General features: G+C 36.0%; 1 protein-coding gene across 1 annotated transcript in view; it reads right to left on the minus strand.

Annotated features, from left to right (window-relative positions):
• The window catches only part of LOC150103173 (alanine aminotransferase 1), a 225310-nt gene extending 201551 nt beyond the window's left edge, over window positions 1-23759 (minus strand). The window contains exon 1 of the mRNA XM_090397351.1: window positions 23619-23759. Within this exon, the coding sequence (XP_090253477.1) occupies window positions 23619-23708 (90 nt within the window). The 5' untranslated portion in view covers window positions 23709-23759. The remainder of the gene's footprint in view (window positions 1-23618) is intronic.
• Between the last annotated feature and the right edge of the window lie 1174 nt (window positions 23760-24933).

Here is a 24933-nt window from a genome sequence, read left to right on the forward strand (position 1 = left end):
AAACATTCAGAAGACCAAAGGGGTGAAGATTTCAAGGCAAGGAAATGATGGGATGTAAATCACTTTGAACGGACGAAGAATAGAAAATGTAAAAAGTTTTGAATACCTTGGGAGTTGGATAACAGAAGACAGTAGATCTAATTATAAATTTAAGCACAGAATTAAAAAAGCAAAAGCAGCATTTTTCCAAATATACCACATATTGGGAAACAGAAATCTGAACAAACAGTTAAAAGTAAGAATCCTCAAGACAATGATCTGGAGTGTGGGGACTTATGGGTGTGAGTCCTGGACGATCAATAAGGAGATGAGTGACCGATTGAATGCATTTGAAATGTGGTGCTTGAGAAAAATGTATCGTATCTGCTGGACTGAAAGAGTGAACAATGAAGAGGTTCTTAAAAGATTCAAAATGAAAAGAGACTATATGGCTAGTATCCAAAGAAGAAAAATAGCGTTTGCAGGACATTTGATGAGGGGTTCTTCTGGAGAGCTTCCCAGAATAGTAACAGAGGGAAAGAGAGGAAGAGGAACACCCCGACTGCAATGGAAAGACAACATCAAAGATTGGACGGGCAAGAATCTTACAGAAACAAGAGATAGAGAGGCATGGAAGCAGACTGTTCATCAGCTGCAACCCTCTTAAAGAGGAGGCCACAGGATTAGATTAGATAGAGAGAGTAAATATATTGAGGTAAATCTGTGAAAGTGGCGTTTGCTTTCAAGGAAATGTGAAAATGGTGTTTACTTTCATGCCGTTAGACATCCTAAAAAGAGACCGTTATACTATAGGTTCAATTCTCATTGCTAACCATAGGAAATTCTTGTAGGCCTAACTTCTCAGTTCCCGCGTTAGTCGATTGTTGTCACAAACAAGTAGAGATTTTCTTCCGAAAAGTCGGATTTTTATCTCACATCAGGCAAAAAAAAAAACTTACTGCTTACTCAGATATAATATATAAAAGAGCTCATCCTGGAAGTTATATGAAAAGTAGGCTGACCAGATGTACCGTTTTGAACGGGACAGTACCGTTTTTTTTCATATTTCAGGCCGTCCCGTCGTTTTAATACAAATGTCAATTTTGTCCTATATTTAATAAAAACTATAAAGATACTTTATATTGGTCAATTCTAAATTTTTATTCATAACCTATAATCATGTATCAATATCATGGACACCACAATAATTTGTATAACCATGGAGTCGCATTGTTCGATACTAAATATCAATATCTGCAGTGATTTATTGAGAGAAAATAAAAAATACACAATGGCTACACTTGGCGTCTCAGACGAAGCGTCTGTTCTGCTGTAGCGTGTTTTTGTTTTGCCTGTATGCTAACCAGTGGCTTTATTATTCAATGTCAGTGGTTTAAATTTGATATTTTTTTAGTTTTAAGTCAATCCTTGCAATGCCAGAGGCGAAACTGCACTTTTAATGAGGATCTTCAGAAAGAATTCAAATTTATTAAACTGGACAAGATGTGTGGTGATGGAACAAAAGTAGTATGCCAACTGTCCATTTTTCCGTTGCTCATGGAGACAGAAGCCAGAAACATAAGCATGCTGAAAAGACACTGGCTTCAGTTAAAAACATCAGCTCGTTTATGATGAGACGTGATGGTGATAGTGAAAGCGATAAAATAGCAGCAAGTGAAGCTCTTGTTGCTTATTATACTGTGCGAAAAGGACTACTTGTCGACATTGATAAATAAAATTTATGAGCCAAAATTTTCTTCAGCACGTACCAAATCAGAAGCAGGAATTACTAACCTTTTATCACCATGCATATTGGACGAAATAATTGAGGATTTAAATAAAACATAAAGCATTATGGAGTTTAGATGCAAACGAAAAGACATCAACTTTTTTCAATCGTTGTGCGGTACTTTGCCAAATTGTGGTATTTAAGACAAAATTATAGACCTTATTTCCTTACCTGGTGAAACATCCTGCATACAGTGTGCTATTTTAAAGGAAGTAAGTGACAAATTTGCCTTACAAAACAAAATTGTTGCTTTGTGCAGATAACACGAACACCAATGTTAATGGTTGCAAAAGACTTGACAAAAATAATGTGTTTATGCAATAACACTTTTTTTTATCATCTTACTTTTCATGAATACAGAATATTACATAACCCCCGTCCCGTTTTTGTTATCCCAATGTCCCGTTTCGGTCTAAAGGAAATATGGTCAGCCTAATGAAAAGGGTATGAGGACTTAGGATTTTATACCACAAGAAGACGTTACTTGTATCCTGTAGACTCTTTCCTGAAAGGCTTGATTTTTACTGATAACGTCGAGCTCGTCATGACGAAGAGTGAAAAACTGTTATTTTGGATCTTCAAAAAGTTATGTAAAGCTGAAAGAGCTTCGCCTACTCCCTTCGGGATAAAAGACATTAGAATTTCATTTATTTCAATTTAAAAAAATAATATTTTTTAAAAAAATTGCAAGAAAAAGCATATTCTGTACATTATCTATTTTGGATCCCAGAAAGTCAAAAGGTTATTAATACTACATGATATCTTCATGGAATCGAAAGACTCAATGTGGGAGATCACGCTTCATTATGTGCTGAACAACGCCACATGATCCATCATCTACTGTACTTTATATAATCCATCTATAGCATGTCATGTGCCACTCGAAGACAGTGCTTTAGCTGTTGTGTGCATTCTCTGGCTGATTTGATGCTTCGTATAATGAGCAACGGAGATTCTGGGAGAAAAAACACATTTACTTAGTGTGAGATCGGCTACTTACCTTCAGCTTGAAAACAATGTACAAAATGATGATTGATCGTGGTTGCTTAGGATTGCAGTCTAAACAAGTAAGACTTTTAAACCAGGGTATTATGTTTTTGTAAATTGCCTATATTCGTCTGGATGGTTTGCCTATTTTGCAGGAGAAACACCCTTCCCCTCTTTATGAAACTGGCTAACTTACTGTCACATGAAAAATAGTTTTTCGTTCCCTAGGCTGGATTCGAACCTAGTTTTTCCAACCAAAAGGCACCAACTGAGCTACATAGACAATCCCATATAAAAAATCCTCTGGTCATGAAAAGAATCACAGACTTTTCCCAATCGAAAGGTATACATGTCCCAGAAGCTTCCAACTGCACTATGAATGCAGAGTAGAAAACAGTCTAACAAGTATAATATCAGTCATACCTTCAACTGATTCAGTGTCTGTACATTTACCACCTCATCTGACAGGCAATGCATTCAAACTCACAAATCCCTCTCTATGCAAAAAAAAAAAAAGTTATGAATAACTCTTCTATGTATCTTTGCATAGTTTGCAGAAATGATCCATGTTGTCCATATTATTTTCTCCGTCCTAAACTTAAGAAAATTCATTTAAAAAGTATAGTTTTAAAACGGCCTGTGTAACTTAGTGGAAATATCTCATTCATACCGCTAAGCCGCTTGAATTATTATCTGGAAATTCGAAATGTAGGTTACACTTTTTTAGAATTTAAAGAAATAGTTTAAAAACCATTTAAAATGTGAATTATAAGTAAAGTATGCTTTATTCAGTGAAAATAGAAGATAGCCTCAAGAACCAAGTGCCTGTTGCCGTTGGTGTGATTACAATGTCCGATATTACTGACAAATAGCCAAGTCAATAAAACAGCGTACAGATGAGCATGCTAGAGACATCACATATGGAAGATTCCAAGTACTGGCCCTGGTTTAGTTATGAACTAAGCGCTGCAAATCTAAATGTCAACCATTCTACTAGACATGTGGTACCCTTGGATGCATCAGATTCGATTTACACAGATGTTATCATGGGAGGGAAAGAAAGATACTAAAATCCATGAAAATAATACTCAACCCTTACCTAAATGTAACGCTCAGTTACAACTTATCCGAATGATATTCAACTATAATTTAACTATGGTGAAAAGGATATCATTCACATGCTCTCAACAATATTAAAAAGTCCAGAATTCTTTCAAATTGTACATCATTTTTAGTGTAATAAATTACTATATTACTAATGTTTTCTTTCATTTTATTGAATCTTTTCTGTACATACTTTTACCAGATGAAGTCCTCGAAAGTATGTTGCAACTAGTCGTGCTTTTTAAAATCATATGTATACTTTATTTGTTGTATTTCTTTCGACTTAATTAGTTATATAAAACTCTTATCTATGTAAAAAAGAAAGGTATTACTAGCTGAATTGTTACCAAAACATATACAAATCAGATATCCTGATATCTCTAGCAAAATACTTACGGAAACTAAAGAACTCTCAACTCTGGCGCAATGCAAAACACCACTCACGCTACATGACCTGATGAAAGCAACCAACCATTGTCAAAATACAAATCTCGAGGGGTATACAGACGGCCATATCAATGAATTCCATCAAACTTTCTGGGATCAACTCGGGTATACAGAGTGTAAATGAAGCATGCACTAATAACTTCTCAAGTGGAATGACGGCAATCTCAGACTCATCCCCCAAAAAAGGTGATCTCACCAAATTTTAAAATTGATGCTTTATCACTTCATGAGATGCATATCCCCAATATGCATCTCTGATGAGATGCATAACATAAATAATAAACATAAATAATACATAAATAATAACAGCAGCCCTTTGGCTTCATTGAGCATGGCTATCTGTTCTACCTGCTTGTAAGCGTATGGCATGGCCTCAACATCATCCGTACAGTCAAGATGCGTGATACCAGAGAAGAATAAAAGAAGTCTTCCTACTGTTTCAACTATTTTTACACAATTGCAAAGTCTTTCCATGGTAGATTAATTCTCGTCCTTTATCCCTTCCTACTAAGTTCTGACCTTGATAACCTACGCTGATGACATCACCATTGTAGGTGAAATCATCGGCGTAGGTTATCAAGGTCAGTACTAAGTAGGAAGGCATAAAGGACCTACAGAGTGTAAATTCTGTAGAACAGGGGTGGCCAACCTTTTATAGTTCATGTCATTTTTTTCATTTTTTAGCTAAGATGCGCCATACAAACTTATACCGCTTTTCTGCCCTTTTAAAATTTAAAATATGGTAATATGGATATATTTAAGTTATGCATAAAATGATTTATTATATATATGGTAATATACAAACTTTTAACAGTTTTAAATAAAAGGATTTCATATAAAGACAAGATAAACATTAATTATTTTATTGAGACTTTTGAAATTACTTTTGCTAAGCTTGTAATGTTCGGAGTTAAATCAGTTACAGAAAGCATCAAACAGTTTTTCAAATTTGAATCAGTCAGTCACGACCGTAGTTTGTTCTTAATCATTTTTATCGATGAAAATGCTTGTTCGCATCTGTATGTAGATCCAAAATGACAGATGTAACTCTGAGCAAATTTTCTCAGGTCTGGAAAATGTTCACAGGGCAACGATCGCCAGAAATTAATTATATCAGAAGCATCTGAGAGTGATGGAAGTTCATTAAATTTTATTTTCAATAAAGAATTGGTTTTGAGATCAATAAGTTCCATTTGTATGTTACTAGGCATCGTTAAGTTTTTTGTAGAGTAAGTGAAAAGGGATTTATAAATGCAAGTATGCAGTCTTCTTTTTCGGAAAAAACGCTAAAACGACTGTTAAAGGACTCTTGCAATAATCTGAATTTCTCAGTATATTCTATAAAGTTGCCATTATCTTCAACAGATTCACTATGTTCTTTTAAATATGGAAATTGACTTAAATACCCGTTTTCTAACTGGGAGATGAACAGTTTTAATTTCATTTTGAATGCACTGATGTCATTTACTAAGCTAGGAAACAATTTGTTCTTGCCCTGCAGTTTCAAATTTAGATCATTGAAGTGGCTGGTAACATCAACTAAAAATGCTAAATCAAATAGCCATTTCTCATCACACAACAACGCTTTTTCCTCATGCAGCACATTCTTCTCTTCCAGAAAATTACGAACACGTTCTTTCAGCTTCCAAAATCTACTGAGAACTTGTCCTTTAGAAAGCCAGCGCACCTCACAATGAAGGATGAGATCACCATATTCCATATATAGCAGTTCACATTCTCTGAATTCTTTTCTGTTTAACCCTCTTGCTCTAATTTCATTCACACACTTTACAACTGGTATCATAACATGCTTCAAATTTAGAGTTTTTGCACACAGAGATTCTTCATGTATAATACAGTGATACCTTAGTAGAGAAACCTAAAACCTTTCAAGTAAAGTTACAGTCCCAGAAACTCAACTTACCATTGACGGTGCTCCATCAGTGCAAACACTGATGAGCTTACTAGAATCTAGTTGTTGATTTTCTAGACATGACTTTACTTTGTCAAATATGTCTGACCCTCTGGTTTTTCCATGAAGTGACTCAAGACCGATAAGTTCTTCAAAGATGTTAAAATTACGATCAATTCCTCTTATAAAAATGCTTAAATGGGCTACATCACATATGTCAACGGATTCGTCCAAGGCTAAAGAAAAGAAAGAATAAGCAAGAACATGGTCTTTCAATTGCTCAGTAACATCATGGGAAAGTTCTTCGATGCGTCTTGTAATTGTTTGCTTGGACAGAGCAATTTGGTTTACTTTTCTTTCAACATTCTTATCACCAAGACATTTTGCAAATTTTTCAAGACAGGGCTTAATAACTTCCTCTCCATCAGAGAAAGGCTTGTGTTTTTTAGCCAACACAAAGGTAATTTCATAAGACGCTTCCAGCATTGCCACACTCACAACTTCGTTTCACAAATATATTTTGTCTCTTTTTTATTTCTTCCTTTTTCTTAACCACATATTCTTTCCGCAACTCAGACCCAGGAACTAACTTCAGTTTTTCTTCTAATTCAGCTTGATGTTTTATAGTGTCTGTTAAGATAATGTTTTCTATTATCTGAGAGAGTGCTTTCACGAACAATACACAACAGTTTTCCTGAAGGACCCGCAATAAATAATAACTCATTTTCCCACAGTTCGTTAAACTGGCGCTTGCGATCACCTTCTGATTTTCTTCTGCTCATTTTCTTTTGCAAAGTAATGGGTAACTGATTATAAAAATTTTTTTTTTTCAAAAAGTAAAGCTTATTATTAAATAATTTTTTTAAATTATTTTATCGTTTTAAACATTATGAACATTCAAAAACAGTTCTACAAGTTTAAGATAAGATTCCTGTTTTCATGAAGGCCTAATACAGTTCTATAAGTTTAAAAATCATATGTATATATATATATATATATATATATTTTTTTTCCATAGAGAGTTTTCGTCTCTCTCGTAATAATATTATGTCCAATGAAGTACGAGATCGCTTCCTGCCATTAAAACAGTCGATCAGCTGGCAATCACATACACACACAACCCAAACATCCTCATAATAGGAAAGCTTTGCTGATGATCAGTTAAATTTTAGGAATAAACCTACTATACGTAAATAAAAAGCAAAGATATTGTATTAAAAAAACATAAAAACACACACATACAAATACATCGAATAATTGCAGGTTTCAGTAATCAGCAAATTGTGGGAGCGGACAAGAACTTGACATACGCGTTCAAAATGAAAAAATTTATTTTTAAATTTACAGAACTATATTAAGCCTTCATGAAAACATAAATCTTATCTTAAACTTAAAGAACTGTTAATAAAAACAGTTCTTTAAGTTTTAATGAAAATACTATTGCAACTATTGAACAAGATAACAAGACTCATGATTTAAGTGAAAAACAGTTAGGAGAAGATTTAGTTGTAGTTGACCATCAAACTAACATATTGTTAGTCTCTGTAAATTTAGATCCAGGTGAATGGGGAAATATTAATGAAAAATTACGAGTTGTTTTAATTGAAATGGGGACTGTTCAAAAGAAAAATATAATATATCCCAGAGATACATATGGTCGTAAATTTGGAGACACGTATTATAATAAAAAAAATGGAAAACGGGGAGCTCGTGCCAAGAACATGGCTCATTTATTCCGAAACTTTAAATTCTGTTTTTTGTTGCAAACTTTTCGCACCTACTGAATCAGATAGTCTTGTAGAAGGTCATAACGATTCGAGAAATGTAAGTCAACTTTGCATATACATGAGACTAATTTAACTCACATGAAAAATTTCTTAAAATGGAAGGAACTTGATAAAAATTTAAAAAACAAAACTACTATTGATTACCAACTCAAAGCATGTATGAAATGGAAAAGAAACATTGGACGTGTGTTTTAGAACGCTTGATTGAAATTATAAAACTCCTTGGTAGCCAATATTTAGCTTTTCGCGGATCATCTGATAAATTATATGAAAGGAATAACGGCAATTTTTTAAAATTAGTCGAACTGTTTGCGAAGTTTGATCCTGTTATGGAAAATCATGTTGAATGATTTTCCATAACGGAAAATGAAATATTGGAAACTTTAAGTAACACAATCAGGGATACAATTTTATTATCAATTCGAAAATCCAAATGTTATTCCATAATTTTAGACTGCACACCTGATGCAAGTAAAACAGAACAAATGACCATTATTATTCGCTTTGTTTCCTGTGATAATGGAATTGTCAAGATCGGGGAAAACATTTTAGGTTTTGCAGATATATCAGATTCCACAGGACGTCGTTTATGTGCAACAATAATGGAACAACTGGAAAAATGGAACATTCCCATTGAAGACATGTGAGCTCAAGGGTATGACAATGGGGCAAATATGAAAGGGAAAAAATATGGGCTCCAAAATTTGCTTTTGAACAAAAATCCTCGAACTTTTTACGTGCCATGTGCTGCTCATACTCTAAATTTAATCATTAATGATGCAGTCAAAGTGAATGCAGGTGCAATTAGTTTCTTTGCAATTATTCAAGAAATATACAATTTCTTTTCATTCTCTTACAAACGTTGGAAAATCCTCAGCATGAAGCACAAATTACATTATGTGCTAAAATTAAGGACTACAAATTTATTTGCTCTCTTATAACTTGGCATGATTTACTTAACAGAATAAACCCTGTGAGTAAAATGCTTCAAGACAAAAATATGAACATTACACTTGCTTTAGAATCTATCTAAAACTTAAAAATATTCTTACAAGAGTATCGATCAGATACAAATTTTAAAGAAGTTCTAAAAACGGCAAAAGAACTGAGTGAAGAGGTGAACGGAGAACAAGAATTTAAAACTGGTACGGAAGTTCGACGATGAAAGAAGACACGACAATTTGACTACGAGCATCGTGACGAAACGCCACAAGATAAATTTAAAGTGAATATGTTTTATACACTTCTAGACGTTGCAATGTGTTCATTAATAGAACGTTTTGAACAACTAAAAACATATATTATAATAATTTAAAATTCTTGTATAGATTTCTACAAATTAATAACGAAGATTTACGAAAAAATTGTGACGATTTAGAGATTCTCTTGAAGGACGGTGACAATAAAGACGTAAATGCAATAGAACTATATGGCGAGTTATGTGCTTTCCGGGATATTTTTCGGAAGAATAATTTAAATATTCAAAACCCTTTCGATATTCTTAATTTTATTGTGTCCAATAATTTATCTTTCCTTAACTTTTCAATTGCTTTATGCATACTATTAACCTTTCCTGTTAGTGTCGCGAGCGGTGAACGTTCCTTTTCCAAGTTACAATTGATTAAAACCTACTTAAGAACAAGTATGTCACAAAAAAGGCTTGTTAATTTGGCGTTAATAGCTATTGAAAATGATATATGTGGGGAATTAGACGTTAAGACCATTATTTCTAATTTTGTGAATATGAAATCAAAACCCCTAAAATTTTAATAAAAAAATTTCAAGTATATTTATGTAATTTAATTTATTTTCTGTTATTCTGTAAAGATGTTATTTTTTGAATATTTATATTAAATGTTCTAATTATTTCTGAATTATTTTCTTATTTTCTCATCTATCTTGAGTTTCTTTTATTTTCCTAAAAGATAGTTCCACTTATAAAAATTATTAAAAATTTTTTACAAGTTACTAAGAATTTAGTTATTTGCAAAATGCATTCAAATAAATTTTAACTTTAATTAAAATTCATTTTAATTTTTTTAGATTCTGGTCGGTGAGAAGGCTATAATCCCTGTGTCAAAACTTTTGAGAATTTTTTGAGTATTCGGGTTTTTAACGATTATCCTGCCTAGTCAACACCCGTGGTTCGTTACATTTAGCGAATCAACGTGTGGCTGTTCTGTCAAAATTTATTTAAGAAATTTCAAATAATTTAAATTTTTATTATCGTAAAAGAACCACACACCCGAATCATTACAGGGGCGCTTCGATAGAAATTGCACGCGGGAGACAAAGACCATAGCGCCGGTTCTGCATGTCAGCATTTGCCGGAGCCTGTTGCTTCAAGATCAAACAAGTATAATAAGTGCGCACTCTAGAATTCAGTGGTAGGTTAATTGTGTGTTTATATATATATATATATCGTATACAAATTTTTAAAAAAAATTTTCTCTGGGGTTCAGTGCGCCACTTCTAATCATGCAATGTGCCACTTTTGGCGCATGCGCCATAGGTTGGCTACCCCTGCTGTAGAGATTCGCTGCTCTCGGGATAAGCAGGAAAACATCAATTGTACCAGATAGCTTTGCGAATCAAATTAAATCCACTCAAAACCACAGAATTTTAGTGCAGAAACTGCAAAGGCAGAAATGGGTCACCTCTAGCGAATGATGTCCCTAATCTAACTTTAGAAACAAATACCTTGAAATCTACCTAGGAAACGTACATTCCTATGATAGCAGAAAGAATGAACTAATTCAACGCTTAAAAACAAATACTAGGAAAACGGGCTGGAGTACGAGCCACTGCATCTCTCAGAGGGAGAGTGATAATCATCAGCCAAATAGCATTAGTTTTTCTCTAGCATATACTGAAGATTCCGGCTCCTTCAAAACACTTCATCAAGAAAATACGAGCGGGAAAATATCAACGTATATGGAAAAACTAACTGACTTATATGCCAAGCCAAGCTCTGTCTTCCTCTTCAGAGGGGAAGAATAAGGCTTTGTATTTCGTGACTACAAAGTCACAACTGTTGATATCCTGCTTTTCATCAGTATTCAACGTCATGAAAAGTTACACAAAACAGATTACAGAATACATCTCTTCTGCTAGCTGAAGCGTCTCTCTCTCTCTCTCTCTCTCTCTCTTCTATACTAAGCATAACAACAACCTGTGCCAATACATCGGACCACCTTTTACAGAACTGCCCTCTTCAAAGATGGAAAAGTCTACATCTACAACAAACGCGATGTAGACAACCTGAGTTCCTGAAATGTTCAAGGAGGTCTGTCTTCCACAATAGCATGATAGAAGTCCCACCTCAGAACCGCAGAGAAACATTTCTTCTAACCTGTATGGAGTTGGAACAGTGTGAGAGTCATTGCAGACATATTCTCAAAACTAACAAGGTGCTTTCCTCCTACCATCCCTAGCAATCCTAAAATATGGTGGAATGAACAAGAAGATGGATGTTATCAGATTTGTTCTTCATCAGATAGCCAACAGAAATCGCATCTGAAGAGGCCGTTGACAACAACGACCCAGGAAACCCGATCTCTAATTCCTACATATATTTCTTCCAAACTGGTAACACTACGTGTAGCACTCAACTTGTATAACATGCACAAGGTAAATGATTTTTTTCCCTTTTTCTTTTATTTTAATTCAATGGAAACAACATGCAGCTCCACCAGAGAATTCTTAATTATCTCAGCAAACATATATTAATTGGATCTACCTTACTGGAATAGAGCCATTAAACCTGACCCTGACACACATGGTAGCATGTGGAACAATGCACTCCTATTGTACTGCACAAATTTAATCCGGGTGTATCAGAGGATTTATTCTTACGCGACAGAACCAAAACAGTTTGGCACATCTATCCGAAGTGTTAACAATAAATTAATTCGTTCATCTCGATAAACTGCAGCTCTCACATGAGGACGGCTACATTTAGAACAAGAATATCTCACCTCGTCCATGCACAGTCTACAACTATCTCTTTATCAACACACACACACACACACACACACACACACACACACACACACACACACACACACACACACACACACACACACACACACACACACACACACACACACACACACACACACGCACGCACGCACGCACGCACGCACGCACGCACGCACGCACACACACACACACACACACACACACACACACACACACACACACACACACACACACACACACACACACACACACACACACACACACACACAGCAGTCAACAGTTAACATGACGCCTTCAATGAGAGAGAAGCAACTGATCTCATACTTTACAGCCTAACAAAAGGTGAGAAGACAACTTTTCCACGAGCATCACCATTTCTTGATTTCTTCGATCAATACAGCAATGAAAGAAATCATTCCTGGCTGAGCAGGGACAATAGCATCACAGTCCACTTTCCAACCTAGGAGCAATACTAGACAACAGGGAAAAAAATAGAAAAAAAATCAGCTAACGCCTTTTTATTCCCGTATATAGGGAGTAGGTGAGGCCGTTTTTAGCCCTATCTAACTTTTGGAGACTGAGTGGGCAGTTCAATCTCCACTGGTACCCAATCTGAGGTAGCTGGCCCAAGGCTATCACTAATTAAGAGGCACACAGTGAAGAGTGACGGCTCAACATGTGCCGCCATCTCGTGGTCCCTAACCCTAATACTCTTATTTAATGTCTGAAATAATGTGGGTTCTACGGTCGATTTTCTTGAGTTTATGAGACGAAAAACCCGAGTTTCCGGGAGAAAAAACGCGCTTGCCCGTGCCAGAGATCGACTATCTCGGGAACCGGTCAAAAAAAGGCTTAGAAAAATTTCCTCTAGTCGCGGACTAAACTCGAAACCAAGTCTTCCTTCGTGCGGCCAAGCGCCGTGGTATGCAAACGCCACATCCACTGAGCTACACAGGCTCGATCTTCCTATATTGTAAATATTGTTATTTTTAATAATAAATAAATAATTTTCATTTATGTATATATATACAATTTCCCCCTTAGCATAGTAGTATATTTGCATTAATCCAATACCTTTGAAATAGGATCATTTACCTCACTAAAGGGTAGCACATTCAGGACTTAGGAAGTATGGAAAGATAATAGAAATGCTAATCGGAGAGGAAAAGAGTTACTGATACATATCAAATTTTGCCATTCATTTAAAGCGAAGCGGAAACGCAAGTAAATTTTGGACAAATGATAACAGCTACAGCAAGTAACTATAATTATCTCGTCTGCGTTGTAACAGTCCTTTGTTCAGGAAATAATCTGACTTCTTTCTGAGTACAGCAAACAAGGAAGTTTGTATTTTATAATTTTTTATAATTTACTTTTTTCCCAGAAATCAGGTACATTGACGAAAGTTATGAAATATAAGAGAGTAGTAAACCCTCGATTTAACGGACCTCGATTTAACGGATTTCGAATTTAACGGACAAAACGTTCGGTTCGTACGTCACATGGAAAATTAACACCCTGTTAATTTTAAAATGCTTTTAACCAAGATTTGCTTATAATTAAATTAATAGGTTATTTTTTGCTATTTTGGCGAATAGGCCATCATATGTTAGAAAAACACTGTAGTAATTTAGCCGACATAAATGAGTCAACGCTCATAAAACATGTTTGTAAACCTCAATTAGACAACAAACACTGTTTTTGATAGAAAACATTAAAGCATTTATATTAATATATAATTTTCCTCGATATTCCATATGATTTTTCTATTGCAGAGATATGCAAATCCAGTTTTGCACAAGAATACTGAAATAATATTTAGTTTCAGCTGCTTTTTTTCTCACGAGATTTATTTTTTCTCTTGTATTTATCTGTTTATGTGAAACAAGTAGGCGAAGTCACCATTACTCCCTGGACCACATAAAAATAAAAATAAAGTAAACAGAAAGAAGGAATGAAAGAAAAAATTATATACTTCTTCTCGGTTTATACGTTCACACATTTCATTTCTTAAATCATGCAACATGTTTCAATCACTTAGGTATGAGGATTCGGTACAAAAATACAAGGGTGTCCAAAAGTCCCTGAACACTTAAAATAAAATAAAAAATTAAAAAGATTCTCCGAAGCTCAGTCAGTATTGGAAATGCCCTTGGGTTAAGAAAGATCTGGGCTCGAATTCCAGGTAAGGGGAGAGCCTTTATACACTTTTCTCTGAAGGTTAATTAGCTGATCTCATACGAAGGTAGCAGAGTTTCAAATTCTTGGAAATTCGGATCTTCTTTTGTCAAGACAAATAAACCATCCAGAGAACATCCGCAACTGACAGATATGCAGAGAGAGTTAGTCACCCGTTAAAGAGAACATTAAGTTTCAAGTAAGCTAAGTTACGTACTTTGCCATAAGAGGTCATTCAGTCTACAACTTAACGGAAGACATTACATAAATAAAAATGTTATTGTGCAAACTTCCAAGGCTGACTTATTAAATTTTTTGATAGGTATTTTATAGGTATTTTAATATATGATATATTTCTGATATTTTTGATATTTATTACCTTTCAGTATGAGCACTATTTATTTGGTTATTACAGGAGGAAAAAGAAGAATTAAACTGAGTAGTTTAGAATGGCAGCAAAATCATCCAAGGCTACGAGACCAGTTGATTATGTCTGTTATTGCGTAGACTCGAGCCATTTTTCTGTGTTGCAAAATAAAGCTTGAGTTTTTGGAAGGTAAAAATCTTACTACCAGCATATTAAGAAGTTAACTCATTTTCAGATCAGAAGCCCTTATAATGGTTATGTCCCGTCTACGAGGTTCAAATCCAAGCCTCACCATCTGATAGAAAAATCTCGCGATATTATTATTATTATTATTATTATTATTATTATTATTATTATTATTATTATTATACGACAGATTCCTCCAGGAAGAAGTTAATGACTCATCGAAGGAGATCCTCTTCCAGAATGTCTACATTTTTTTTTCTCTCTCTCTCTCTCCCTCTTTCTTTGAAAAAATTCACTGAAGATGCACTCACGACACCCATTGGCAGTTCATTCCATGCTTTCACCACAAGCAATGAGAAGGAGCTGACATGTTTCTTAACCACCCCTTACTCAGGTTCCAGGGATGAACTCACTTTCTCTCTTCTCTCTAAAATCTCACTTGGGTCTATATTATAAACTCTTCCTTACCAATTTACATGTTTTTATCGTGTCTCCTCTCTTCTGTCTCGTATATCTCAAGTGTTGAAGGCCACATTCCCTCAGTCATAGTGCATATGTAATTGTGTAACAATGTAATTGTGCATATTCTCATATGCACAATTACACAGGTCCTGGTATATTCTTGATCATCTTGACTGAATCGTTTCAGTTATTCCCTGATCTCTTCTGAATGCAGTTGACCATATCTGAACACGGGAGTCAATATTCGATCTATCAAAGTCCTGTAAAGTGGAAAAATAACTTGCTTATTCCTGCAAGTTAAAGTTTCCTTCAACATTGCAGTTATATCCGATGTGATGACTTAGCCACTTAGCAATGTGGTCTTTAAACTTTCATTCTCTATCTACCATTTCCTCCAAGCCAGGTGTTAGGCTTCATTGACTACTTGTAGCAAATTACCAGTAATAAACTGGTAAATTGCTACAAGTAATAAACTACAATGTCCTCAGTTCAAAACATACATGTTGTTAATTGCAAGGTTATTCCATAACTTATGTTATCAATTGCAATTAGCAATATAGACTTGAAATTTGCTGCCATTGTCCATATCCTTACGACTGCGCTCTGAAGACGATACAGAGGAGTGAGGCAAGTTAAAGGCCATACCTGCTGATCTACTGATTTGGGAATTTCACATAAAGATACTCAGGCACAATGTTTTGTTCATTGTGTGTGTGTGTGTGTGTGTGTGTGTGTGTGTGTGTGTGTGTGTGTGTGTGTGTGTGTGTGTGTGTGTGTGTGTGTGTGTGTGTGTGTGTGTGTGTGTGTAGAGGAAGAGGAGAAGGAGGAGGAAGAGGAAGAAGAGGCATCATTCTGAATTATTACTATGCCTTTGACATTCCTTTGCGATGATAAAAACGACTGAAGCATCACAGGATAAAAAAAAAGAGTCCAATAATGCGGTTGGATATTGACCCATACTTACCATTTCCTTTGGGACGCTATCGAGACTTGTTTTCAACAATAGGATGAAGATTCTTATATCCCCAAATCTTCAGCTAGTATAGCTTTACTTTCCCACGCACGTGAAACCACGTTTTATGCAAATATTTCTCATCATTGGCCAGTCCCATAAGCATTTCCTGTAATTTCTGATGCACTTCCAAAGCAGATAGAACCTACACTCATTACGGGACCAGACGAAGTCTTTTGTGACGAATTCCATTCACTGCTGTACAAGGGACTTGCAATCCCTCGTACAGCAGTGAATTTAATGTAAATTTATATATGCCAGACCATTTAAGTATAAATCCAATCCATTCTACGTTATCACGCCATTTTGAGTTTACGTTTTTACTAATTTATAATGAATTTTATTTGGCTGGCTATTTAACCGATTTTCATAAGTAAGATGGTTTTCATACCATGTTATATTATTAACGCAGTCAACCATGTACAAGTTGAACAGCAAGTAACTAAAACACTCAGTCAAAATATATGCAACCAATAATACTTAGGTAAGCGGTATTCTGAACGCTAAATTTAATATTCAACCGAATGTTAAATTTAATATTAAATTGTAATTTACACAATGAATAATAGAGGCCTGTGTAGCTCAGCAGAAGTGGCACTTGCATCCTCTGCGCTTGGTCGCTCGAAGTTTGACTTAAGTTCAAGTCTAGTCACCGACGGGAGGAACTTTTTCTAAGCCTTTCTTTGACTGGTTCCCGAGTTAGTCGATCTTTGGCACACGCAAGCGGGTTTTTCCTCCTGGAAACTCGGGTTTTTCATCCCATAAACTCAAGAAAATCGACCGTAGTACTCACATTATTTCAGACTGTAACATATCTTGTTAGGGTTAGGTACCAAGAGATGGCAGCACTTGTTTGCCAGCCTCTTCATCGGTGGTTGCTATAATTAGTGATAGATATGGGCTAGCTATCGCTAATTGGCTACCGGTGGCGATTGAACTGCCCACTCAGTCTCCAAAAGCTAGATAGGGTATAAAGGCCTCACCTATAAGGGAATAAAAGGTGTTACCGGATTTTTTTTTTTTTACAATGAATAATCAGTAATTCGCCGACAGCAGCCAGATAATAACTGTCAGTTTTTGATAAGTTGATAACAAATGTGACCTCTGTTAATCAAATGAATGAATTATGACATTAGAAATAAGTAATAACGTTGAAATAATTAATTTCACTGAATATTTGTAAGTAATATACAGGGTATTTCAAAGATAATGTCCCGATTTGAAAATTGTATATCTCTGCAACCACGAACCACAAATGAATGCGACATGTACTATGTGAACGACCTTGGCCCAGAGTTTTTTTTTTTTTTTTTTTTAACAAAATTTTGTGCTAATCTGTTAGCGGACATGGAGGATGACCCCTTCCTACAAAGGTTGATTTTTAGTGATGAAGGAACCTTTCATCTAAGCTAAAGTTTCGCGCCACAATGTTCGCATATGGGGACTTGAGAATCCACATGAAATTGTACAACATGAACATGATTCACCAAAACTTAATATTTTTTGCGCGGTTTCTGTTAGAAAGGTTTATGCCCTTTCTTTTTTGAGGAAAACACTGTTATGGGAAACTCTTATCTTGAAATGCTGCAGGACTGGCTACTTCCACAGCTAAATAAAGAATCCGAAGATTACATTTTTCAGCAAGACGGAGCACCGCCACATTGGAACCGCCAAGTTCGTCGATTTCTAAACGAAACATCGCCTCAGCGTTGGATTGGATGCACGGGACCCCACGACTTGGCATCACACTCTTGGCCTCCAAGATCTCCAGACATCACACCTTGTGACTTCTATTTATGGAGATATGTAAAAGACTGTGTTTATGTTCCTCCATTACCCGCTGACTTGGATGAGCTCAGCACCAGAATCACGGCTGCAGTAAATTCTGTGACAGAAGACACTCTCTCAGACGCGTTCGGGATGAATTCAGCTATCGGTTTGATGTTGTCCGTGCAGCAGGTGGAGGGCACATTGATCATTTGTAATTGGGGTGAGTGAAACTTTCGGCCTTACTTCATATTTGATAATTTATTTTGTAACTGTATCACATTTTCATTATTAAATATAATTATTTGAAATCGGGTCATTCTCTTTGAAACACCCTGTATTATTACATTTTTAATAAAAACATTGTAAAATTAACAAGCAGCCTAAAATCTTAATATTGTAATCCAGCATTGAAAAAATTGATAAATATTTATCAGGAAATATAGACACCAAATTATATTATTCGAATTTAAAGATAAAAATGCTACGAATTTTATATACTTATTTGCAAGGCGATTACGGGTGATTGAATTTGGTAGTTTGCGTTTATTATGTCTTAAAGATGATGCAAATTTTGAATCAGTGCTCTTACCAAATCAGTTCTGAGTCCTGCAGCAGTGCCGGTAAGACTACAACTGCACGGTAAGCATTTTTCCCCCCTCTCACATTGACAGATATGGAACAGCAGCCAAATGAGACAACGTTTGAAGAAGTATACCGGGAATTCATGAGAACTGGGCGAGCTGCTCAACAAACATTGGCCAGGAAAGGTGAAACTTTTTGATACGTTTCCCCTGGCAAGTGTCACAAATGTTGACGCGGAGACTATGGAAGATCAGTCAGAATCGGCAAACCCCACTATTTCTGATTTTTAAGAAGTCCTCGTACGCAAAAAGCCGAGAAGAACAGATGAACCTCTCAAAGACAACATAATGGAACAACACGATCAAGTTTCGGACTCCGCTGCCTCTCCCGGAGAAAAGGTGCCTCCGATTATATTACGAGAGAAGCAGAGATGGGCAGCTTTAAGATCAACAATGTCCAACCTACACATTGGCTATGCAAAGGCCAAAAATGTGGACGAAGGAATAAAGATATATCCTACACCGGTGACAGACTATAGGAGACTAACAAAAGAAATGGACAATAGAGGTATAGAGTACCATACCTTTTCGCTCAGCTCGGAGAAAAATCTAAAAGTGGTCCTCCGTGGCGTCTGTGAAGACATTGATATAGAAGATATAGTTGCTGATCTTAACTTGCAGGATCTAGAATGTTCAGATCCAAGAAATCTCTCATGCCGTTAGTCTTCGTAGAGATCCATAACATATATAAAAATATCTACAACTTAATAACAATCTGTGGGTTCATTGTCACACCAGAGCCACTCCGAAAAAGGGCATCTTCTGGGCAGTTCCATAGGTGTCAAAAGTTTGGTCACGCCCAGAAATTATGTGAAGCCGAATTTAAATACTTGAAATGTGGGGCAAGCCACCCAACCAATATCTGCACAAAGCCAAAAACAACCCTGGCTAAATGTGCCAACTGCAGTGGCTCCCACCCGGCCAACTACAAGGGATGCATTCAGCACCCAAAAAATAGACGGATGGAAACAGCCCTCTTCCTCTAGTACAAGAACACGAGAGGCCCCTGCACCACAGCCGGAGGCTCGGCGTCCACAGTCAGAGACCTTCAAAGATAGAGTGAACCCAAAGCAAACAAGAAGTTATGCTGATGTGACCCATACAAACAAATTAGCACCTACAAATCTAACAACTGTTATTACAGCCTCTCTAGCCAACATGCTACAAGACTTCAGCTTGTCAAACCCTTCAGAAACCTCTACCAAAGATTTCTCCGTGAAAAACAGGTCATCCTCATAGCACTCATTGATGAGTAGAAATAAACTCACTCCAGCCTCTTTTCAGATCATTGCATGGAATGCGAATGGCCTAAGAAACAAAATTCTGGAGCTGCAAGAATTCACTAACAGATATCAACCAGATGTTATTTTAATCAGCGAATCTCATCTAAGACCCTCAGATAATCCTAAAATAACGGGTTACTGCCTATACAGCAGTGATAGACTGGTTTACAGAGGTGGTGCAACTGCCACCTTCATTAAGAACTACATCAAGAACAATTCTGTGAACAAAACCTCCAACCACTAATCTTGAGATTACGGGGGTGGAGGTGTTCACCAGCTCGGCTGGCAGACTGAAAATCTACTCTGCTTACAACCCACCCCTAAAATCTCTATTACACTCTGACCTAAACGCCATCTTATGCGTCAGAGAACCCACCATCACAGCCGGGGATCTGAACTCCAAGCACCCTGCATGGAATTGCAGATCCACCAACAAGAACGGCTGCAAGCATCCTTTCCAACTTCATAGGATCACACAATGCTGTTGTAGCAGGCCCCACTGAACCAACTCATCTTAGTACGTTTGGAACTCCGGACATCCTGGATATAGCTATCCTGCGGCACATTAATCTTCAATACAGCCTAAGATCGTTGAATGAGTTGTCACCTGATCACAACCCAATACTACTTCAGATAGGAAGACAAGAATACCTGTTTCCTCCCCCTCACTCCTATATATCGTGAGAAAGATTGTCGGAAGTGCTCAGGGATAGTATTGGCCCTGTTCCTCACATTCGTACAAAAGACGATATAGAATCTGCAGTTACAAGCCTCTCCCAAATAATGAACTCCGCCATAACGGTAGTCACATTCTACAATTCTGTCCACAAGCCTGGTCGTCTGCCTGAAGACATTATGAACTTGATCAGGGAGAAAAACAGAGCCAGGAAAATATTTCGTAATACTCGTGTGCTACAAGATAAAACAAATCTAAATAGACCTACTGGGGCTGTGAGAGATGCACTCAAGGCACACAGAGACCATCTATGGGAAGAAAAATTAGCCTCTATCTCGCTTACTACTCACTCTGTCTGGAAATTACTAAGAAACATCAAAAAACAAAGGCAAATCTCTTCCCCCAATACTCTCTGACCAGAGCCTTGTACACACTGATTCGGACAAGGCAGAGGCCATGGCAAGAAATTTGGAAGAGCAGTGCAAACCTGCATATGGAAATCTAGACTTCAATGACATATATAAAATTCACAGGCATGTCAGACATGTATTAAAACTCCCAGATACCAGTGATAACCATATTGCACCCACATCACCTGTTGAATTATATGATATTATTAAAAAGCTAAAGAACAATAAAGCTCCTGGATCAGACGGCATTTCGAATAGGGTGATCAAGCTGTTGCCTCGAAAAGCTGTAGTGCACCTGACCATTATAATTAATGCAATCTTAAGACTTCACTATTTTCCTTCCACCTGGAAACTGGCTGATGTCATCCCTATACATAAGCCAGGTAAGGACCCCCGCCTACTGCAAAATTATCGTCCAATCAGTCTCATCTCCAATCTGGGTAAGGTTGCGGAGAAGGTCATCTTCTCACGACTCCAAACCTCAGTAAATGACTGAAACATCTTCTCTAAAGAACAGTTTGGTTTCTGGCAACACCATAGTACTACCCAGCAAATCCACAGAATTGTGGAATATATCACCACCAGCTATAACTGGTGCCAGTGCACAGGAGCTGTTTTTCTAGACCTATCCAAAGCATTTGACAAAATCTGGCATTTTGGATTCCTACATAAACTTATCTGAGCCGGTACTTCACTAAAAATGGTTCATCTAATCCATTCATATCTTCAGAACAGATTAATGCAAGTTAAAATCAACGGTTCTACATCGTCCCAGCGCCATATCTTTGCTGGAGTGCCGCAGGGAGCCCTACTAGCTCCATTGCTTTTTTCTGTATACATGTCGGACATCCCACACAATCCGATGTCTTCCATCTTGGCCATGTATGCGGACGATACGGCAATACTAACCAGATCTCTCTGACCCCACTTCGTTACCAGAAAGCTTCAAGAAAACCTTCTAAAACTGGAGGGTTGGTTCTCCAAATGAAGATTGGAAGTCAACCCCCAAAAAAGCTCAGCCATTCTTTTCACGAAAAGGCCAAAATCTCCTACAGGAGATGTGTTACTATTCAATATTAAAATTCCCTGGCAGACAGAAACAAAATAACTAGGTGTAATTCTCGACAAAAAACTATCTTTCAACCAACACATCAAGTCTACGTGCGCACAGGCATCTAAAACAATCGCTCAGATTTATCCGCTAATCAATAGAAATAGCAAGCTCAACAACAGAATCAAATTGCAACTATACCAGATGACGATTCGTCCTAGCTGGAGAGGCATAGGTGATTATCAAAATACAGCGAGTGCAGAACAAGTGCTTGAGAATGATTCTAAACGCTCCATGGTATGTTAGAAACAATCAACTTTATAGAGATACAAATATTCCCTATATTTTCTCTTTCCTACAATCCTTAGCATCTAAGTTCTTCCTAAAGACGTCCATACACCCAACGATTTGGTTCAGCAGGTTGCTGCATACGAGGCAACAGACATATTCAAACATAGAAGACCAAAAGCCATTTTAACTTCCTGTAGCGATGCATAATCTCCATGCCCATCCAAGGCGAGCAAAACTGCTCATACATTTTACCCTCACTGTAACCACAACAGATAGCGGGGAATATGATAAGCATCTTGCTTCACCCCTAAAGACATAAATGTCAATTGTCAAATACTTATTTGCAAGTAATATTGAAAACTTCTTTCACCTTGCGCGAAAAGAATTGTCATTGTTTCTTTTTTTGGTAGATAATAATTGTTTCTTTTTGTTTGTAGGGAACTTGGTTTTATCAAGGATTTTAATAAAATTCTAAATAAAACCTGTAAATCTTAATAACTGAACATGTGTGAAGTTCTTTTTCTAAATGGAGAGGGTTTTTTAATGCTTTTCAAAATAAATGCATTTTTTATATGCAAAAAATCCATACAAAGGCTTTAACAATAACAGACAGGGACGGCTCGTGCATAGGCACAACGGAACTGCAGCACCCCAAAATTTTCTCGATATATAAATATATTTATTAATTTATTTATATTTGCTTGTAATATTTAATTTTATCATCAACAATCCCATACAATTCTCTTATTTTGTATAAAAAATAATAAAAACCCATCTTGTAGCACTTAGGAAGGCGAAGGACGCTAGCAGCACTGTGTTTACTACAGTGTCATATTGCTACGCGCGCAAACATATGCACGGCATAGTGAGATGCGAGCTATTAGCGTAATGCGACACTGTTCGTCGCGCAGTTCCACTGTTGTTTATATGCAGTTTGCGACAGTAGTAGAGTGTTCGTAGTGCTTATCGTGTTTACTCCGTCTCTTTAAATATTTGGACATTAGAATTAAAGGATTTAATTGTAATGTCCAAAAATTGTAAATCCATTCCTTTAATTACAATTAAAGCAATGGTTTTATTTTAAAGTAATTTTGAATTATACTAAACTGTACAATTTTATCGATAATAAACAATATTTTTTCATGCAACAAAACAAGAAGAATATATTTTCTTTTTAAGTTATTTTGAATTATACCAAACTGTATAATTTTATCGATAATAAACAATATTTTTTCATGTTTAATTTTTTTAAAATTTTTACCATAATTTTGATATTTTATCCAAACACGTATACATTGTACTTACAGTGTGTATGTATATTTCGAAAGTTGCAGCATCCCCCACGATTTCAAGACACAAGCCGCCACTGATTACAGGTGAATTAGCCTGGCTCATATATGAAAAAAAAAAAAGGTTTTATTTCCGAAATTTTGGGTTTATTATCAAAGAACAAACGAAGCTAACTGACAATTATATTAGAGCCCTAGTTATTAATTGTTTCAGCAGTATTTAATTTCAACTAGATCAATCCCGAGCTTTTCGTTCTTAGTAATGGTTATCATATGCCATATCTATCAAAACATTCTTTAATGTTTATTTTAACCTTTCCTGTTAGTATAAACCATCATTCTGCACTGTTTGTTTTCATGTGTGAATATGGTTGCTATAGCAGACGTTTGTATTTCCCGGAGCTACAGTTGCCGATTGGAGTGGTTGCCAACACCAAGCTGTAGTTTGTCTGCAATCCATACGTACCAATAACATTTTGCTGCATCAATATTTGTTACAATCGTATAATATCAGAAAGCGTATTTTGTAAACAATGTTTTTATTATTTTTTTAACTTTTAGTTAAAACAGTCATTTTTAATAGAAAAATGACTGTTTTCCAAGTTATAAATGTTAACTGATCAATTATTTAGAAGTTCAGTTTTATATAACGCGGTCTTTACAAAGTAATTATATAAAATATATACATTGCGCATGTGTATTTTTTTATTTGAGAAAGTATACAAATTATTAAAAGCATATTTAGGTCAATCGTTGTGATCTTTTTTTTCAGTGTTTTTTTAGGAAATTTTGAAAGTGTCAGTGTTTATGATTATCATAACTTAAAGTGAATGTAGCTGCTAAACCTTCATTTTAAGTAAAAATTTAAATTTCTAAAATAGAGCAAAAGGTATCTCGAAATGTTTGAAATAAATTGCAAGTGATATTGAAAACTTCTATGACAGTCTGAACAATGGATTGCTGCAGAAGGAGATTACGTCACACACACACACCTCGACTGCCTGGGAAACGCGCACTTTAGATGCTCTGTCTTGTCAAAGACTACTTGAGGTATAAAGCCCAACACACGTTGTATATGTAGAAGTAAAACTGAATTAGTCCATACAATGGATGAACAATATAACAGCTCAAAGGGTGTAGATAAAATTAAAATAACTTCATAGCTTTTGTTGAAGTCTCTGTCAAACAACAAGAAATGTGTTTCCAAAATTCATAATTTCCTTTTATTCATTAAGTTTTCCTAAAAAAACTATCCATTTAACTTATATCCATCAAATACTAGTTTCCCACAAAATCTCACATACTAGAATTTTTGCACATTAAATTTTAAT

This window comes from Typopeltis vanoorti, chromosome 9 (genome assembly GCF_054136105.1).
Source record: "Typopeltis vanoorti isolate ZY-2024b chromosome 9, IOZ_Tvanoo_1.0, whole genome shotgun sequence".
NCBI lineage: Eukaryota > Metazoa > Arthropoda > Arachnida > Uropygi > Thelyphonidae > Typopeltis > Typopeltis vanoorti.